The 18,010-nt window shown below is 40.7% G+C and overlaps 1 protein-coding gene across 2 annotated transcripts; it reads right to left on the bottom strand.

The window, feature by feature from the left end:
* Positions 1 to 490: 490 nt before the first annotated feature.
* Positions 491 to 17,428, bottom strand: LOC148885126 (serine/threonine-protein kinase N1-like). 2 transcript variants are annotated; one of them, XM_089019099.1, is made up of 22 exons: positions 17,001 to 17,428; positions 11,733 to 12,033; positions 10,537 to 10,682; positions 10,339 to 10,459; positions 9,432 to 9,580; positions 8,465 to 8,678; positions 8,197 to 8,391; positions 7,988 to 8,097; positions 7,336 to 7,479; positions 7,097 to 7,172; positions 6,472 to 6,613; positions 5,732 to 5,807; positions 5,550 to 5,635; positions 4,861 to 4,933; positions 4,552 to 4,643; positions 4,262 to 4,438; positions 3,554 to 3,616; positions 3,398 to 3,474; positions 2,741 to 2,883; positions 2,549 to 2,656; positions 1,295 to 1,375; positions 491 to 1,222 (listed from the first exon to the last, which is right to left on the bottom strand). In XM_089019099.1, the coding sequence occupies exons 1-22, from the start codon at positions 17,016 to 17,018 to the stop codon at positions 1,019 to 1,021; spliced, it is 2,796 nt and encodes a 931-aa protein (XP_088875225.1). In that variant the 5' UTR covers positions 17,019 to 17,428; the 3' UTR covers positions 491 to 1,018. The 2 variants fall into 2 exon arrangements, with proteins under 2 accessions (XP_088875225.1, XP_088875223.1); XM_089019097.1 differs by lacking the exon at positions 17,001 to 17,428 and adding an exon at positions 13,595 to 13,918.
* Between the last annotated feature and the right edge of the window lie 582 nt (positions 17,429 to 18,010).

Below are 18,010 nucleotides of genomic sequence, written 5' to 3'. Positions count from 1 at the left end.
TAATAATAATAATAATAATAATAATAAAAATAATAATAATGCATTTCATTTATAAACGCATTTCAAAACGCTCATAGAAACTGTCGTCACACGCTACATTTTTCTGCGGGTGAGCAGCTGTAGTCACATGCGTTTTCACTCAACCCGGAAGTAACAAGTGTTCCGGGAAGGTGGGTACGCCGCACTGTTTCCAATTCCAAATTGAAAGCCTTCAATTCAACGTCAATTTTGAAGAGGGATGTCATCCAACAATTTGTAAACGCTCAAGAATGAGCATGGAACGTGATAATAAAATAAAAATAATTAAAAAGAAAAAAATAAATCTCAATAACATAAAATATATAATGTTTAAGGATAGGATCATTGTAAACTTGGATTCGAGTGGTTACAAATAGTCATTTTGGAGGAAGCCAAATTATTTACACAATGTGGAGGTACAGACATTTTTGTTGTGAAGTAAACGTTTCCAAAAAGTTCTATAAGAAGTAGATTTTGGATGAAAGTAATTTAATGTAACCAAAACAACGTTGACGAAACATCATCAGGATAGGAGAAACTATTACAAATGCCTTTTTAATTTTTTTAAAATAAAGAATATCACGAGTTCTTTGGCGCCCCCAAGTGTTCATTTTTTGAAGCTGCGCGTGATTGACATCAACGCCCTGCATTCATGATTGACCCGAACGTGGACACAGCAGAAAAAAAACAAAAATGGGAGACCAAAAAAAAAACACACCGTGAGGATAATCAACTTCCGGTTGGTACTTTTTTTGGACCCGTTTTGCCGACAACGATGCTTATGGGATGCAGACTCCAGACGGGCGCACACAGCAGTAACCATGTCAACTCCATTGCTACATAATCTGGATTATCTTCGTTTATCATCTCCATTTCCGCTAAAAGCCACCCCAGATCATCCAAAAGGTCAGGAGGTCACTGACATCCACAGATGTGCGACACACGCGATCACATACCGATTTATTTACTCTGAGGTGGCCGTCATGGAGTCCGTTAGACCCTAGCGGAGATCAGACACATAGTCAAAATCCTTAAAATAGTCCTGCTCCTTGCGGGAAAGGGCGCGTCGCTCGCGGGGGGGCGTGAGGGTGGGAGCTTCGGCTGTAAACTCCACGTCAAAGTTGCTGACGTCTTCTTTTCCCTTGATGGACGGGACAAAAGGCGGCGAGACTTTCCGATGAAGGAGAGCCTCCCAGTCTGTATCCTAAACCAAATTGCCGTCGTTAGAGAATGGCGTTTGAAAACATTTTTTTTTGTATTTTGAGATCCGACTCACTTTGAAGAAAGGTTGTTTTTTGACATCCTCGGCATCTTTTTCTCCGGAGCCCAATCGCCTCTCGGGATTCCTTCTCAGTAGCTTGAAAAAAAAAAAAGAAATAAATAACATCACATTAACTCATTCACTGCCATTCGGGTATTAATAATAATAATAATAATAATACATTTCCAAGCGCCTTTCAAAACTCTCAAGGTCACTTTACAGTTACAGGATAAAGTTTTTCTGTGGGTGAGCAGCGGCAGCCACATGCGCCAGCGTTCACTCAACGCCAAAGTAACTCAAATAGATAGAAAGTTAGCTTGCTAGCTAATAGATAACTAATAGATAGCTAGCTAGCTTGTTAGATAGCGAATATATAGTAAATAGATAGCTAGCTAGGTAGGCAGCTAGCTAGTTTGATAGCGAATAGATAGCAAAGATAGCGAGCTAGGTATCCAGCTAGCTAGTAAGATAGTGAAGTAACTCAAATAGATAGAAAGCTAGCTAGCTAGCGGATAGCTAATAAATAGGTAATACATAGCCAGATAGCTAAAGGATAGCGACTAAATAGCTAATAGATAGCCAACAGATAGCTAGATAGCTAACCACCTAGATTGTTATATATATAATAGCTAGCTAGATAGCTAGTTAGCTAATACATTGAATGTCACCAATTAAATAAATACACCGAATTGAGTAGCTCGCTGGATAGCTGGTTAGCTAATACACTTAATGTTAAAGCGCTATATAAACCAATATGTATGTATTGTATTGTATTTTAGACAGCCGCCCTCATTTCAAGCTCATATAACTCCAGGCCCATATCATTTAGGAATTAACTCTTTTTTTCGTGATGAAAGAAGGGTGTCTAAGGTTTTGATAGAGAATAAACAGAATAGAAGTTATCATTTTTTTAAATTTCATGCTCAAATACACTTAGTTGGCCGAACACAAGGCCCACAATGGAAGCACTATCAGCGTAATAGCTATCTACCTATCTAGCGAGTTAGCAATTAGCTATCTATTAGCTAGCTAGCTCACTTTGTCTATTTCAGTTACTTCAGGGTTGAGTGAACGCTGGCGCATGTGGCTGCCGCTGCTCACCCACAGAAAAACTGACTGTAAAGTGACCTTGAGAGTTTTGAAAGGCGCTTAGAAAGGAAATGTATTATTATTATTATCAATATCCTGAAATTTAAGTGATAGAGTTGAAATATATCAATGTAAACAATTTTCATATCCCGACCCCCTAATGGGAATTCCAAAGCTTACCCGCCTCATAATGCCAATAGCCTCATTGGAGAGAAAACGCGGGTAGCGCACTTCGTCATTGACGATGCTATCAAAAACCTCTTCTTCATCATCGCCCGGGAAGGGGGACTGAAAAACAACATGATTTGGACTTTTGAACACGTTGAAACATTCTTCAGGGTCTGCCGGTGTTTGTTTGTTTTTTTTGCTGACCTCTCCGACCAACATCTCGTAGACCAGCACTCCGAGGCCCCACCAGTCCACCGCTCGCGTGTACGACGTGTCCGTCAGGACTTCTGGGGCTAAAAACTCGGGCGTCCCGCAAAATGTGCTGGTTCGGTCTCCATAACCCATGCCTGAGGACAGATAGGGGCTCACATCTACTGTCCCACGTAAATCCGCTTCAATTCCAAGCCGCGACTTTTTGTGTACAAACCAATTTTGGAATCCAATTTGCAGAGCACTGCTTTGGACTTACTATAAATAAATATACAGGTATAAACTATGATATTAATATAAATAAACATACTGTATATAAAATATTACACATAAATAATTAACAATATACAGGTAACATCCGACTTACGACCGGCTCGACTTACAGGTTGGCAACGCGTACAACAATTTTGGCCAGCCAGCCAGCATCTCACACTCACACAGCAATCGACCGTGTGATGGCACCAGAGGGGGGGGAGTTTGCCAGTCATTTAGCCTACGAGTCTCTATTTGAATGGATTTCGACTTACGACCATCTTGACTTACGACCGTTTGGTCGGAACGGAACTCGGTCGTAAGTCGGATGTTACCTGTATGTAGTATAGATTCATCCCCCCCGGCCCCCGTAAGTGGCGGGTGGCGTAAAGGTTTCACCTTCTTTACAAAGACCAAAGTCGGCTATTTTGACATAACCGTCAACATCAAGCAGCAGGTTGTCCAACTTCAGATCTCTGAGAAGCAAAAAAACAAAAAAAGTTGACATGAAAGGATTTTTGATTTTTGATTTATTTTCGCAAAATCAAGACTCACCGATAAACAATCTTCTGGTCGTGAAGAAACTGTAGACCCAAGACAACGCAAGCAGAGTAGAACCTGTCGGTCAAAAATAAAATAAAAATAAATAATTAAAATATCTCTTTTGCTTCAGAATAAAAATAAAAATATATAAATTACAATTAAAAAAGAAAATAAAATCATATCGTATAAAACAAAATTAAATTTAACATAAAAAAATAACATAAAATATATATATATATATTTATTTCGCTTCAGAATAAAAACAAAAAACCCCAAAACAAACAAAAAATAAGCAAAAAAAACAAAAAAAAAAAAATAAAAAAAAACCCAAAAAAACCCAAAAAGAAAAAAAAAAAAACAAATATAAAAACCAAATAACCAAAATACAACAATAAAAATAAATGAATAAATAAATTTAAATAAATAAAAAAAAAATCTAAATTAAATAAATCAAAAAATCAAAAACAATAAATACATAAAAAAAGAATAACTAATAAATAAATAAATAAATACAATTAAATTAAAAAGAAAGTACTATTACTATTATCATTAGCATTAAAATAAAATAAAATAAAATAAAATGTATTATTCCCTTCAGAATCAATCAATGGCACAAGCTCATCTCGTGCGCAGCGCATCATAACGATCAGGTTCGTTTTAGTTGTTTATTTGACAGTGCAACAAAAGCCAACAGCCGCCAGGCCAAAAAGTTGCACTCACACGGCACGCGGCTCTGAAAAGACGTCGGCGTGGATGTGCAACATGAGGTCTCCTCCCGCCGTGTACTCCATGACAAAACACACGTGTTCGGACGTCTGGAAACACGCAAACAGGTTGACCAGGAACGGGTGGCGGGACCCCTTGACCCTTTCAAAGATGCGTTTCTCGCACATCAGACTGAAAGCAAGACAAGCGGGGAGAGGGGTCGAAAGGTCAACGCGGGACGGATTTTTCACGAGGTGGCGGCCATGAGCCGCCGGGGTTTTTTTTTTTTTAATTAATTTTTTAACCTTTCCACTTCATCCCGCGTGACGATGTCGCCCTTCTTCAGGGCTTTGATGGCGTACAGCTCGCCTGTCTGCTTGTATTCCGACAACAACACCTGGAGAGGCCAAGAACAAAAAAAAAGGAAAAAACTAAACATTTAGAGTTGAAAAGATGTGAATTGGAAGCAGTCGCCGAAAGTGGATTGACGTGTCGATGATTGACAGCTTCCGGACGTTATGACAAGTGAAGGGGCGTCAGAATAATATATAAAAAAAAAAAACTTCAGGGTGTCCATGATGGAATGAATAATGGCACGCCATATTCATCAATACCTTGCCAAAATGGCCTCTCCCCAGCACGGCGATCAGCTTGAAATCCTGCAAGCAAACGGGGCCTCTGTTGACTCTGAGAGAGAGAGAGAGAGAGAGAGAGAGAGAGAGAGAGAGAGAGAGAGAGAGAGAGAGAGAGAGAGAGAAAGAGATGACAAGAAAGAGAGAGAGAGAGAGAGAGAGAGAGAGAGAGAGAGAGAGAGAGAGAGAGAGAGAGAGAGAGAGAGAGAGAGAGAGAGAGAGAGAGAGAGAGAGAGAGAGAGAGAGAGAGAGAGAGAGAGAGAGAGAGAGAGAGAGAGAGAGAGAGAGAGAGAGAGAGAGAGAGAGAGAGAGAGAGAGAGAGAGATTAAATCCAGATGATAGTGTATGTCGGGCATGTAACATAGCGTATGATGCATTTTCTGTCATCCTCCAAACGCTAACATGAAGTTTTGAAAGGCGCTTATAAATGAAATGTATTATTATTATTATTATTATTATTATGAAACTAGCAGTTCTTTGTTTCCAATATCCAAAATGCCTTTATTCCACCAGTGTATCAGTTTTCACATTTGAGCATGGCAGAATTAGTAAAGGGCAAAAGAATGGTGATGGCGGAGACATATTGTGTGCTGGGGAGGCTTTCTGGTGTCATGCCGCGTCGGCCATCTTGCGAGAGGAAGTGGATGTATTTATTATTTTTTTTTGGGCACCTGGTCAAAGAGTTCCGAGCGTGCGATTTGGCCGGGCGCTCAGGAACAGGAACATCCGGCGCCGAAGGGGTCTCGGTGGCCGCCGTCTGCCGCAACGAAGCGCCACAGAAAGAGGAAAATACAAATCCACTGCGACGTTAAGACAGGCGGCCATTTTGCTATTGGACCCCCGACGCACTCACCGCGCTGGAAAAGTCGCCCATCTGGCTTTTGAGCGGAGATTCGGGATCCAATGTTAGTTTTTCCACAGAAATTTCTCTGAAATCACAACGCCGTCAAACGGCAGAGTTTTAGCATTCTGGTGAAAAAAATATTCTTGTTCAAATTGATCGCTATCTAACTAGCTAGCTGGCTACCTACCTAGCTATCTATTCGCTATCGATCTATTTGCTATCTAACTAGCTAGCTGGCTACCTAGATAGCTATCTATTTCCTATCTAACTAGCTAGCTGGCTACCTAGCTAGATATTTATTTGCTATCTAACTAGCTAGTTGGCTAACTAGCTGGATACCTAAATAGCTATTCACTATTTAACTAGCTAGTTGGCTACCTCGCTAGCTATCTATTCGCTATCTCACTAACTAGCTGGCTACCGAGCTAGCTATCTATTAGCTATCTCTTTGCTATCTAACTAGCTAGCTGGCTACCTAGATACTTATCTATTTGCTATCTATTCGCTTTCGAACTAGCTAGCTGGCTACCTAGCAAGCTATTTATTTGTTATCTAACTAGCTAGCTGGCTAACTAGATAGCTATCTCTTTGCTATCCTTTCACTATCTAACAAGCAAGCTGGCTACCTAGATAGCTATCTATTCGCTATCTAACTAGCTAGCTGGCTACCTCTTTGCTTTTGATATCACAGAAAGCGACGGTTTTGTTGACCAAATTACATTTAATCATCGCAGGAAAGAAGAGCTTACCCGGAACTGTGCGAGAAAGCGTCGTTGGAGAAACCGCCCGTGTACGCGGGTGCGTTGCTACCACTGGGGATGGCATTCCGCAGCAGGCGAACCCACGCGCCGATGTCCACGTTCATCTGGCGGGCGCCCAGGAACGCTTTACCTGAGACCAAGCACATCAATTACCAAAAGCGGCCATTAGCTTGACGTTTTGATGACAATGCTTTGAGAGTATCACGTCTTGTGCGGATGGGCTGTCTCGCACACCCGCATAACAGCCAGCTTCCCAATTGGAAATAAATCTATACATGTAGGGATGCCATCTGGCACACCCGCATAACAGCCAGGTCCCCAACTGGAAACAAATCTAGGCGTGCGGGTATGCCATCTCGCACACCCGCATAACAGCCAGCTTCCTAATTGGAAATAAATCTGTGTGCAGGTATACCATATCAGACACCCACATAACAGCCAGCTTCCCAATTGGAAATCCAACTACACATGCGGGTATGCCATCCCGCACACCCGCATAACAGCCAGCTTCCCCACTGGAAATAAATCTATGTGCGCAGGTATGTCATCTCACATAGCCACATAACAGTAAGCTTCCCAATTGGAAACGACTCTAAAGTGCTTCAAAGTTTACCGTGCTGTTTGGAAAAGACGTTCTTTTGCCTCTGGAGTCTTCGCCCTCTCTCGATGACGGGATTGAAAAAGGTGACCTGGAAGAAAAGTGAACGGGCGCTAGGTACACAAAAAGAAAGATTTTTTTTTTTCATCGATTTTTGCTTTTTTTGTATGTGAGACAACCAGAATATTACGTCCCCCCCAAAAAATGTCTGCGGCTACTTTTGGACACATGTCTCCTCATTGTGAGGGACTTACCTCAGCCAGGAGCAGGCCCTGCGGCTCCAGATCCAGCTTGACTCGGTGCCTTTGGTTATCCAAAAACTCTTCCAGTTTCAAGTACTTCAAAGCGCAAAGGGAGCGGTAATCTCGCCAATACACGCCGATCTCCAACTCCCTGGACTAACCCGACACAAGCAAAAACCACACGCTGTTCAGACAATAAAAATAAAAATAAAAATAAATACATAAATAAAAACAAAAATAAAATAAAAAAAACATAAAAAACATAAAATAAATAAATAAAATAATCAATAAATAAAAAAATAAAAATAAGAAAATAACAAAATACAAATAATAATAATAAAAAAAGTAAAAAATATATACAAATAATAAAAATAATAAATAATAAACACCACGCACGCACCAGCGTTCACTCAACCCGGAAGTAACTCAAATAGATAGAAAGCTAGATAGACAATAGATAATAATAATAATAATACTCCATTTCATTTCTAAGTGCCTTTCAAAACTCTCAAGTTCACTTTACAGTCACAGGATACATACATTTTTTTGTGGGTGAGCAGCGGCAGCCACACGCGCCAGCGTTCACTCAACCCGGAAGTAACTCAAATAGATAGAACGCTAGATATCTTGGCACAAGAAGATCTTTGCCGCCATTTTGTCTCACCCTCTCCAGTTCCACAGTGAAGCTTTGGTCCCACGTCTGATCCCCGAATGTTCTCCAAGCGGTTTGGCCCACGACGGTGTTTTCCAGCTTCAACACCGCACTCACTTCCACTTTAGCGCGCATGCAAACACAGACGTGCCTTGAATCTTTTGACATTTTTTTTTTTTTGCTTTGTTTTTCCACCTTTCCCATCGAATAAGACGACGTACTGGACAGCTCGTCGTTCTTGCCGGGGATCTTCAGGCTCACGCTACCGCCGCTGCGGCTGTAGAGGCCGCTCAGTTTAAAGGAAGGGCGGCCATCTCCCGGCGAGTATGAGGGGAGGAGCGCCGGGGTCCCTCGGCTTCTTCCCGGGACCGCCTCCGGCAGCCCCACGCATCCCAGAAGATGGACTTGAAGAGTTCCTGCGTCGACAAGGTGACGGATGTCAAACAGGGGAAGGCGGCCATTTTGCGTATTTGTCCGCTTGATGTCCACCTGTGAGAGGTGACGGTTTACTCAGGGTGCTGTACTGGTTGTGGACGTAAGGTGCGCTTTGGCGGCTGCTGAAAGCCGACGAGGAAGCTAACGCTAGCTCCTCCTTGATCAGACAGGCTTTGGGGTGGTCCTCCGGGAGCTCCAGGAGACGCTGCTCGAGAGAGCACCTGAGCAGGTCCAGACGCTGGGAGGACTCGCCAAGGCCGCATTGTGCCTGCGGGGCACACGGAGGGACCTTGGAAAGCGGGGCCACCGGCACTTTGCTTTTGTTTGCTTGGTGAAAAAAAAAACAAGCAATAAATAAAAATCTAAATTCTAAAAAAAAAAAAAACAACAAAAAAAAAAAACACAAAAACATTTAAAATGTTAAAAGTTTAAAAAGAAATTGGAAAATAAAATTTTAAAAATTAATAAATTAATACATCAAATAAACATTTCAAAAAATAAACATTTCTAACTTTCTATATTTCTAAATTTTAAAATTAAATACAATTTTAAATGTTAAAATGTAAACTTTTTGTAATTTTTTAATTTATAAATTTTTAAATGTTTAATATTTTTAAATGTTTAAATGTTTAAATTTCAACAATTCAAAAATGTAAAAATTCCAATAAAAAACATTAAAAATTACAAAATTAAAAAAAAATCAACAATTTCAAAAATAAAAAAATAAAATTTAAAAAACAAAATATTAACACATTAAAAAATAGACATGTGATCACATTATTTAATATTTAACATTTTAAAATATTAAAAATTTATGAAAATATTTAAAAGACAAAAAAATCAACATTATAAAATACTAATCTAAAAATTAATAAAATATATATTGAAAAAATGTACAAATAATTATCCAAATACATTGAACAAATAAGCAAATAATATACAAATCAATCAATCAATCAATCAATCAATCAATCAATCAATCAATCAATCAATCAAATGCATCAATCAAACCAAGGCTAACCTCCGCCATGGCCTTTTTGTCTTGGACCTTCCCGGCGGCGCCGAGCAGTCTCAGCATGTTCTTGGCTCCTTCCGCCATGGCGTGCTCCACACGGTAATGATGCCACAGCTCCTCCACGCGTAATTCCACCCCACACAGGTCGGCTTTACCTGCCGCGCACACATTTTACACGGCGCGCCATTTGCAAAATGGAGGAAATGACTTCATTGCTATGCGTGACGACACTTCGGAGGCGCACGTATTTTTATTTATTTTTATTTTTTTTTTAAATCAACATTTTGTCCGTGACAAAATGGATACAAAGGAATCCAAATGTGTTGACTTTGGGCTCGCTAACCCTCAGAATCTCTGACTCCGCCCCCCCGAGCCAACCTTCTTTGTCTCTAACCTCGGCTAAACGAGGCCGAGCTCTTAGTTGTCAATAAGTCTCGAACCGGGAGCGCCAGGGCTGTAATGGACAACGTGCGAGCGTGAGCGTGAGTGAGTTTGAACGGGCGCTGTGAGCTTCTGAAGAAAAAAAATCGATCCGTTCCTGCCAGCTTCATAAAATATGCAGCGTGACAGGTGGGCCGGCACTAAAAACGGGGCCCCCCCCCCCTCCAAGTGGAGTGAAGATAACTGGAGTTATATGAGCTTGAAATGGGGGTGTTTGTACAAAATACAATGCGATTTTGATTGATATAGAGCTTTTATCTATTGGCTAGCTGGCTAGCTTTCTATCCATTTGAGTTACTTCCGGGTTGAGTGAATGCTGGCGCGTGTCGCTGCCGCTGCTCACCCACATAAAAACTGATCATGTGACTGTAAGGTGACCTTGAAAGTTTTGAAAGGCGCTTATAAATGAAATGTATGATTATATCATCATCATTTGTTATTATTATGAGAAAAAAAAACATGGTCGGCATACATTGACTGTCCTCCGATTGCTCCGTGGCCTGCATGGCCTTTCGGATTTGCATGCGGATGATGTCAATCTTGGTCTTGCTGTCCTGGAGCATCTGCTGCGCCGTTTGGAGAAGCTTCTTGTCCTGCAAGAAGGTAAAAAAAAAAATCATAAATAATAAGAAAGCTCCATGCAAATGAGCTCATGGAACAAGATGGCTACCTTGGTGGCACCGTTAGCATAAATGGGGATCATGTTTTCCGCCCCCTGTTTGACCTTCAACTCGATGTTGAGCTGACGCTCCAACGCTGCGATGCGTTGTTGGGTGGCAGACGGTCGACCGAGCGAACCCGGAGACGGAGCGCCATCTGGAAAAGGAGGTCAAGCCGGGGTTAAGGGCACGTTGGCGGACATATTGGAGAGGGCAAGTGGGGTCAAGACGAATGATCGTGATTGAGGAGTTTTTACCAGAGCGACGTTAACAAGGTCCTGACAGGGGGAAATAAAGGTGACCCTCGTGGAAGGGAAAAAAATTGCCAGAGGTCTGACCAGCGCTTTATTGGCATCCCCCGCAAGAAAAACCAAAACCCGAAAAACAAAATCGGGAATGGCGCTCAACGTCACACTTTTCAATACCCGAATAACTTCGGGAATGGCAGCGAATGAGTTAATTTCAGCTATCTCAAGCAGGTGTTTTGGTTCTTTTGAAAAATTGAATTGACATTGAACAATGAAATGGAATTGATAATCACTATTTTATATAAAAAAAAAATTACAAAATAAATAAATTGAAATAACCATTTTAGATAAAAACAATTAAAATCACAATTTTTGAATAAAAAACCAAGTAGCCATTTTTGAAAATGAAAAAAAAAAAGAAAATTGCCGTTTAAAAAAAAAAAAAATTGAAAATCACCATTTTAGGAAAAAAAAGAAAATTGCCACTTTAGATCTTTTTTTAAATTGAAAATCACCATTTTAGAAATTAGCCCAAAAATAAAAATCGCCATTTTTGATTTTTTTTTTTTTAAATTGAAACTGGCCATTTTTAGAAAATTGCAGGACTCATTGAGCTGGCGCGTGTGGCTGCCGCTGCTCACCTACAGAAAAATTTATCCTATGACTGAAAAGTGACGTTGAGAGTTTTGAAAGGCGCTTAGAAATTATTATTACTTTGGACACGTCTGCCTTCACAGAAACACAAATGCTAATAAGAGGCGTGGCTTAGTGGGTGACCTATTATGATGATGATGATGATGATGATTATTATTATTATTATTATTATTATTATTATTATTATTATTATTATTATTATTATTCTATGAGTGTCTGCTTATGTGACAAAGGCCGACAAGCAAAGCATTTGAACACATTTAGCTTTTTTTTGGTTTAGTTTTGCGTTTGAGGCGAACTCGTACCAGGATTGTGGTTGTGACTCTTGAACACAATGTGCGCATGGAGCTCCTGCAACTGAGCGTGGAGACTCTCCAGCTTGCGTTGGGAACCTCGAAGCTGTGAATCCACCTGCTGGGCGTTTCTCTTGTCGGTGGTGACTCGCCGCAGATTCTCCGCTCCCTCTTTGATCTTCAGCTCTTTGCGGATCTCCCTGCGGATCCTCTCCCGGTACTCATCCAGGAGTTGCTGCACGCTCGAGTCGGAGAGGTCCGAGTTCTGGTCCAAGCCCAGTTGTTGCAAGACCGACAGCCCGCCCGGCTCAGTCTGAAATGGAGAGCGATATCTGATTGTAAAGTGACCTTGAGAGTTTTCAAAAGTGCTTAGAAATGAAATGTATTATTACTGTATCTATTAGCTAGGTAGCTACCTAACTATTTATTTGCTATCTATTAGCTGTCTATTAGCTGGCAAGATAGCTATGTAGCTAGCTATCTAGCTGGCTAGGTAGCTATCTATTAGCGACTGTATCGTGTGACTGTAAAGTGACCTTGAGAGTTTTGAAAGATGCTTCTAAATGAAATGTATTATTATTATTACTGTATCTATTCGCTAGCTAGCTAGCTTTCAATCAAGCTAGCTATAATTTAGATATCTAGCTGGATAGGTAGCTATCTATTAGCGACTGTATCCTGTGACTGTAAATTGACCTTGAGAGTTTTGAAAGATGCTTCTAAATGAAATATATTACTGTATCTATTAGCTAGCTACCTAACTATTTATTTGCTATCTATTAGCTGTCTATTAGCTGTCAAACTAGCTATCTAGCTATCTATTAGCAACTGTATCATGTGACTGTAAAGTGACCTTGAGCGTTTTGAAAGATGCTTCTAAATGAAATGTATTATTAATATTATTATTACTGTATCTATTAGCTAGCTAGCTTTCTATCTATTTGAGTTACTTCCGGGTTGAGTGAACGCTGCCACTGCTCACCCACAGAAAAACGTATTCAGTGACTGTCAAGTGACATTGAGAGTTTTGAAAGGTGTTTATTCCATTAGCGTGCATCGTATTGCGCCTTCCATTATCAAGATGACGATCTATATGATCCATCACGTAGTCGGCCAACCGGCCAACCGGCTTAGCAGATCAGATTACAACGTTTTATGCCTCTTTGCGCGTCCGGCGACAAGCCGGCTGGGCCTGCGGGTCGGAATCATTCAAAGCCAAAGCCAAGTGGAACATCGTCATACCCCGAGAACGCTTCGAACAGCTCAAAATGAATATGCCAGCACCGTTTTTGATTTGGGAGGAATGTCGGTGCCATTTATTTATTACTATTATTACTAATAAATAAATAAGTAAATAAATAAAAACTGTAGACGGGAAGTTACACGCAAATGACTTGTCGAAATCCGATATAGCGACGATTTCACATTTTTAAAATTTTCCAAAATGGTGATTTATTTATTTTTTTTATTTCAAAGCAGCAATTTTCAAATATTTTTTATTTTCAAAAATGGTGATTTGTAATTTCCTTTTTTTTTTCTAAAATGGTGATTTTTTTTTACCCTAAAACGCTAACGATCGACAAAAGCAGAATACGGAGCGGGGTCAACATTTGACCTCAACATTTGCCGCTCTTGCGCAACACCCAATCGCTACATCGGATTTCGACAAAAAGTCATTTGCGTGCAACTTCCTGTCTGGGGTGTGTGTGTGTGTGTGTCGTGGGGGGGGGGGGGGAAATCTCCTAGACGCGGGCCAAATAATAAACAGCGATAAGTGATTCCGATTTTCAAAATGTGAAAGCGTCAGAAAAGAAAAAACGATGCTCGAATGTGGCGTGACCAACCACCAGGCGGCCATCTTGAAAGTTGCCTACCGAAGCATCGGCGTCACTCTGCTCGGCGTGTACGAGGTCATCCGCGGGTTGATCCCTCATATGTTGCTCTATCGCATCCTCGCTCGCCATGTTTGGCCTCTGACTCGACTCACACTCACGCCCTCCCCCGCTCCTCACTGGCCTCCAGCAGCTAGCGCGCCGCTAATACCAGCCTATGGAAATCCAAAATGGATTTAGCGACCGCTCAAAAAGACCGTCCGACGAGCGAACGAGCGAGCGAGCGAAAGAGAGAATGGCCTCGACTTTGTGGCTTCCTGTTTTGCTCACGAAGGAGTCATGCATTTTGTGCACGCGCCCAAATGGAGGAGATGCAAGCGCTGCGCTGGTGGTTGTGCAAGTGGGAAAGAGCTCGCAGTCAAGCCAGCTTCCTGTTACCAGTCAAAGTAGACAAGCAGCATTGTTTGGAGAAATGGCGCCCATATGAAAACTATTGTTCACAAACTCAGCAACCTTAAAAATACATACGCCAGTTAAATACATAAACAAATAAATGAGCAAATAAATAAATACATAAATAAATACATAAATAAATAAATATGAATATATTGAGATGAACAAATAATCAATCAAAGACAAGGACAAAGACAAAAACAATTAAACTTAAACTTAAGATTTAAATTAATAAAAATTTAAACAGTTTAGATAAGATATGTATATAAAAATTAACATTAGAAATAAAAAAATAACAAATTCAAATTACAGGTAAAATTAAAATGACTTTTTTTTATTACAAATCTAAATAAAAAAAAATCAAACAATAAAAACAATACAAACAATACAAAAACACAATAAAAGTAAACATAAAAGTAAAAATGAAAAAATACATGGATAAAGTAAAAGTAAAAATAAAAAAATACATGCATAAAGTAAAAGTAAAAGTAAAAATAAATACACAAAAAAGTAAAAGTAAAATTAAAAATAAATACACAAAAAAAGTACAATTAAAAATAAATACACGAAAAAAGTAAAAGTAAAAATAAAAATAAATACACGAAAAAAGTACAATTAAAAATAAATACACGAAAAAAGTAAAATTAAAAATAAATACACGAAAAGTAAAAGTAAACGTAAAAAATAAGAAAATAAAAAAAAATAAAATAAATACAATGAGATGAACAAACAAACAAATAAATACATAAATGAGGTCAATTTTTGTTGTTGGTTTTGTTACCCATTCATTTACTTTCAGTGAGGAGAGCTGTGTTCGACTTTGAAAGCCCACAAAGGTTAAAACGGGCGAAACCTTTTGACTGACCTTTTATTCACAGTCATCCTAAGGCTTTGACATTTCAGCGTTTTTGTTTTTTTTTTGTTGTTGTAGGCATCAATAGATCCCGAAAAATAGGCACACCGTGACTGGCCACAATTCTACCAATGGTCTGCTGATAACTAAGTAACCAAAATAAGGGAAGAAAAAAAAAAGCTACAAAAGAAAAATGAACTTTTTTTTATGGATTTTTGACAATTTGAACCATTTTGTGCACGCGACTCATGGACAATGCAACCAAACCCTAACAAGCTGGAATTCAGATATTTTTTTTGCTTTGTGGTCCACTACGAATGAATTGACAGCTTACAGAACGCACCTTGGACCGTACGGGTTGCCCGCTAACCCCCACAATCCTTCTTATGACGGAAAAAAAAATGACGTTGTGCAATCCCCTTTTGACAACAAAAACTTCTTGTTTGGGTGGAATAAGCCCGCCAAAAAGTTGAAGCGTGCACGCGCTAAACATGGCAGAAGTTGGAGAAATATCGGTGCAAAAGACGCTGTTGCGCGCCATCAAGTGACGTTCGGAATTTTGGGCGTGACGGCGTATCGTCACACGAGGGAGGCGATCAGCTGAAGTTGGATTTAGGCGGCCATTTCTAAAGTCTTGTGAGGACATTGAAGAACGCCGCCGCCCTCCAGCCCGGCGGATCAATACAAAAGTCATTTAGGCTGCAGCTGCTCTCCCCCATTGCTCTTACGTTTGAAACCCCGAAAAAGAAATAAACAATTCATGAGCGAAGCGCTTCGGACTGCATACGGCAGCTTCCCCAAAGCCAGGGTTACATTATCAGCTGGGCGCAGGGCTAGCACGCAGATTTAAACCCGTCGAGTCAACTGATCAAAAAGATAAACAGGCCGCGAAAGAAAAGCAAACGGAGAGAAAATAGTCCCGCTGCGCACTTAACTCATAGAGCTAAAGCGCGATAAAGCGCTGGCCCTGGCCTCTGGCCATGATTTTTCCATTTCACAAGGGCCAGTGTTTCCCTTTTTTCCATTTTAGCGCTTTGTTTCAGCTTTAGCTGTTGTTAAAGCGCTATATAAACCAATAGCTATCTAGCTGGCACCTAGCGAGCTAGTAATTTGCTATCTATTTGCTATTTATTATCTATCTGTTAGCTATCTGTTAGCTGTCTGGCACACTATCTAACTATTAGCTATATGGCTATCTATCTAGATAGCTAGCTCTCTATCTTTCTATCTATTTGAGCTACTTTCGGGTTGCGTGAATCCTGGCGCGTGTGGCTGCCGCTGCTCACCCACAGAAAAACTCATCCTGTGACTGTAAAGTGACCTTGAGAGTTTTGAAAGGCGCTTAGAAATGAAATGTATTATTATATATACCCAGTATGTATTGCATTGTATTTTGTACATCTACCCCCATTTCTAGCTCAGATAACTTCAGACCCATATAATTTAGTAATTAACAATTTTTGGGGATAAAAGAAGAGATTCTAAGGTTTGTAACGCTGCACTGAATGTTTATGTTGTCCTAAAACTTAATATTCTCTGAGTCCTGGAATTCGAGTGACAATGACAAAAACCTTGGCACAGTGAGCTTTCAATTTATGGACCATGTACAGTACTTGTAGTCCATCGCGGTTTGAATGGACACCAGGACAACTGGAACTTGACTCCACAACACCTTCCAATGAGTCACCGAGGTGCCTCCACCCGATGCCGACGACGGCGTGGAGAGTCCAAGGTGTCGTTGGGACTTACATGAAACGCATTCAACCGAATTCCACAAAGACTGACAAGATGACTTCTTCAAACCATCCAAACGCTGACTGCAAAATCTGCAAAATCCATTCGTACTTGGCCAAATTCCTTCGCGCAAAGTTTGGAAGCATTTTGTTTCAATGTGTGGTTGTCCCAGAACACATTTCGGACAGAAAGACAACAAAATCAGCAATTTCACGCCTTTTAAATGTACACAGGTACATCTTTTGAGCTTTATGCCCCTAATTGGATCGATTATCAATGTTTTGTGCTTCGGGTTCTTCAATAAGAAACCCATTGAACAAGATATTAATTCGAAACAATGTCAAAAGTTAAACATTGGACGTATAATTTAGCTTCGGTGCAAAACAGGCGTAAGAACGATGAACTTACTTGCAGCTCGTTGGCCATCACGTGACTCCAGGTGACTCCTATTAACCGCCTGCGTCGTTTTAAAGATCAGATCATTGTGCGATTCAAATTTGCGACGAGAAAGCGGCCAAACGTAGTCGCAAAAAAATAAACAAACTAATGGAAGAAAGTGTCAACACGGGCCGGGATAGAAGATGCTTCGAGCGAGGAGGAGACAGGAGAGCGTCGCCTCCTCGTTGCACCGTGAACCCGCATCGCGCAGTTGCTCGGTGTCTCCGGGTGGTTCGACCGCTCATCCTCAGCGGGTGGGACATGGAAGGGTCGCCGCCAGAGTCACCGCCGCGCTCGGTTCCGCTTCGCCACCGCCGCCGGGGCCATGTCGCCAAATCGCCAAATCGCCAAACGCCAACTTGCTCCAGATCAAACGCAGTCGAACGCCGACAGGGCGAGACTGGTATCAAGGTACTCAACGGAAGGCTAGTAAGAACAGCTTTTCCGGTCTGACCTTTCAAAGTATACCTAGGACGGCGTACGCGTCGCTGCTCACGAAAGGAAAAAGTCCTCGCTTAAAAGTACAAATAAAAAAACACCAGTAAAATAAGAAGTACGATTTCACCCCTTGTGAAAAAAATACGCCCGACTCCAATGCCAAAGGAATTAATGCGCCCCGATTCATTGTTGCCTCGACCAACGGATGTCTTATTTTGAAAATATAGCATATTTCCACGTGCGATATGAAACGGTCCGGCACCTGGCTCTGCTTTCTTCAGACCTGTTGACATTGACAAGCGGAAACCGCAGCTAGGTGGCGCTAGCTAGCAGCCGTTTGCTTCGTCGGCCAAAACATTCACGCACACCATGCATTTGTTTCCAATCGATTGCAGACAAAATGCACATTCACGCTCACATCCACATTCTTGGATTAAAAAAACCCCGAATATTTATATTTAATATTTAATATTCTTGGAATGCATAAAACATATAACAACTACTTTATTTGTTATCAGAACAAGGTTTTTCTCAGTTTGGCA

This window comes from Hippocampus bargibanti, linkage group LG17 (assembly GCF_051943395.1).
Source record: "Hippocampus bargibanti isolate YZ-2025 linkage group LG17, ASM5194339v1, whole genome shotgun sequence".
Taxonomy (NCBI): Eukaryota; Metazoa; Chordata; class Actinopteri; order Syngnathiformes; family Syngnathidae; genus Hippocampus; species Hippocampus bargibanti.
The sequence above is the reverse complement of the archived record's forward strand: the minus strand, read 5'-3'. Positions and strand labels throughout refer to the sequence as shown.

Coding starts and splice junctions, on each gene's coding strand:
- LOC148885126 (XM_089019097.1), bottom strand. CDS start 13,684: ATGGCGAGCGAGGATGCGATAGAGCAACATATGAGGGATCAACCCGCG. Junction 12,034..13,594: donor AGAGTGACGCCGATGCTTCG/GTAGGCAACTTT, acceptor TCTCCATTTCAG/ACTGAGCCGGGCGGGCTGTC. Junction 10,683..11,732: donor GAGTCACAACCACAATCCTG/GTACGAGTTCGC, acceptor CTCCTTTTCCAG/ATGGCGCTCCGTCTCCGGGT.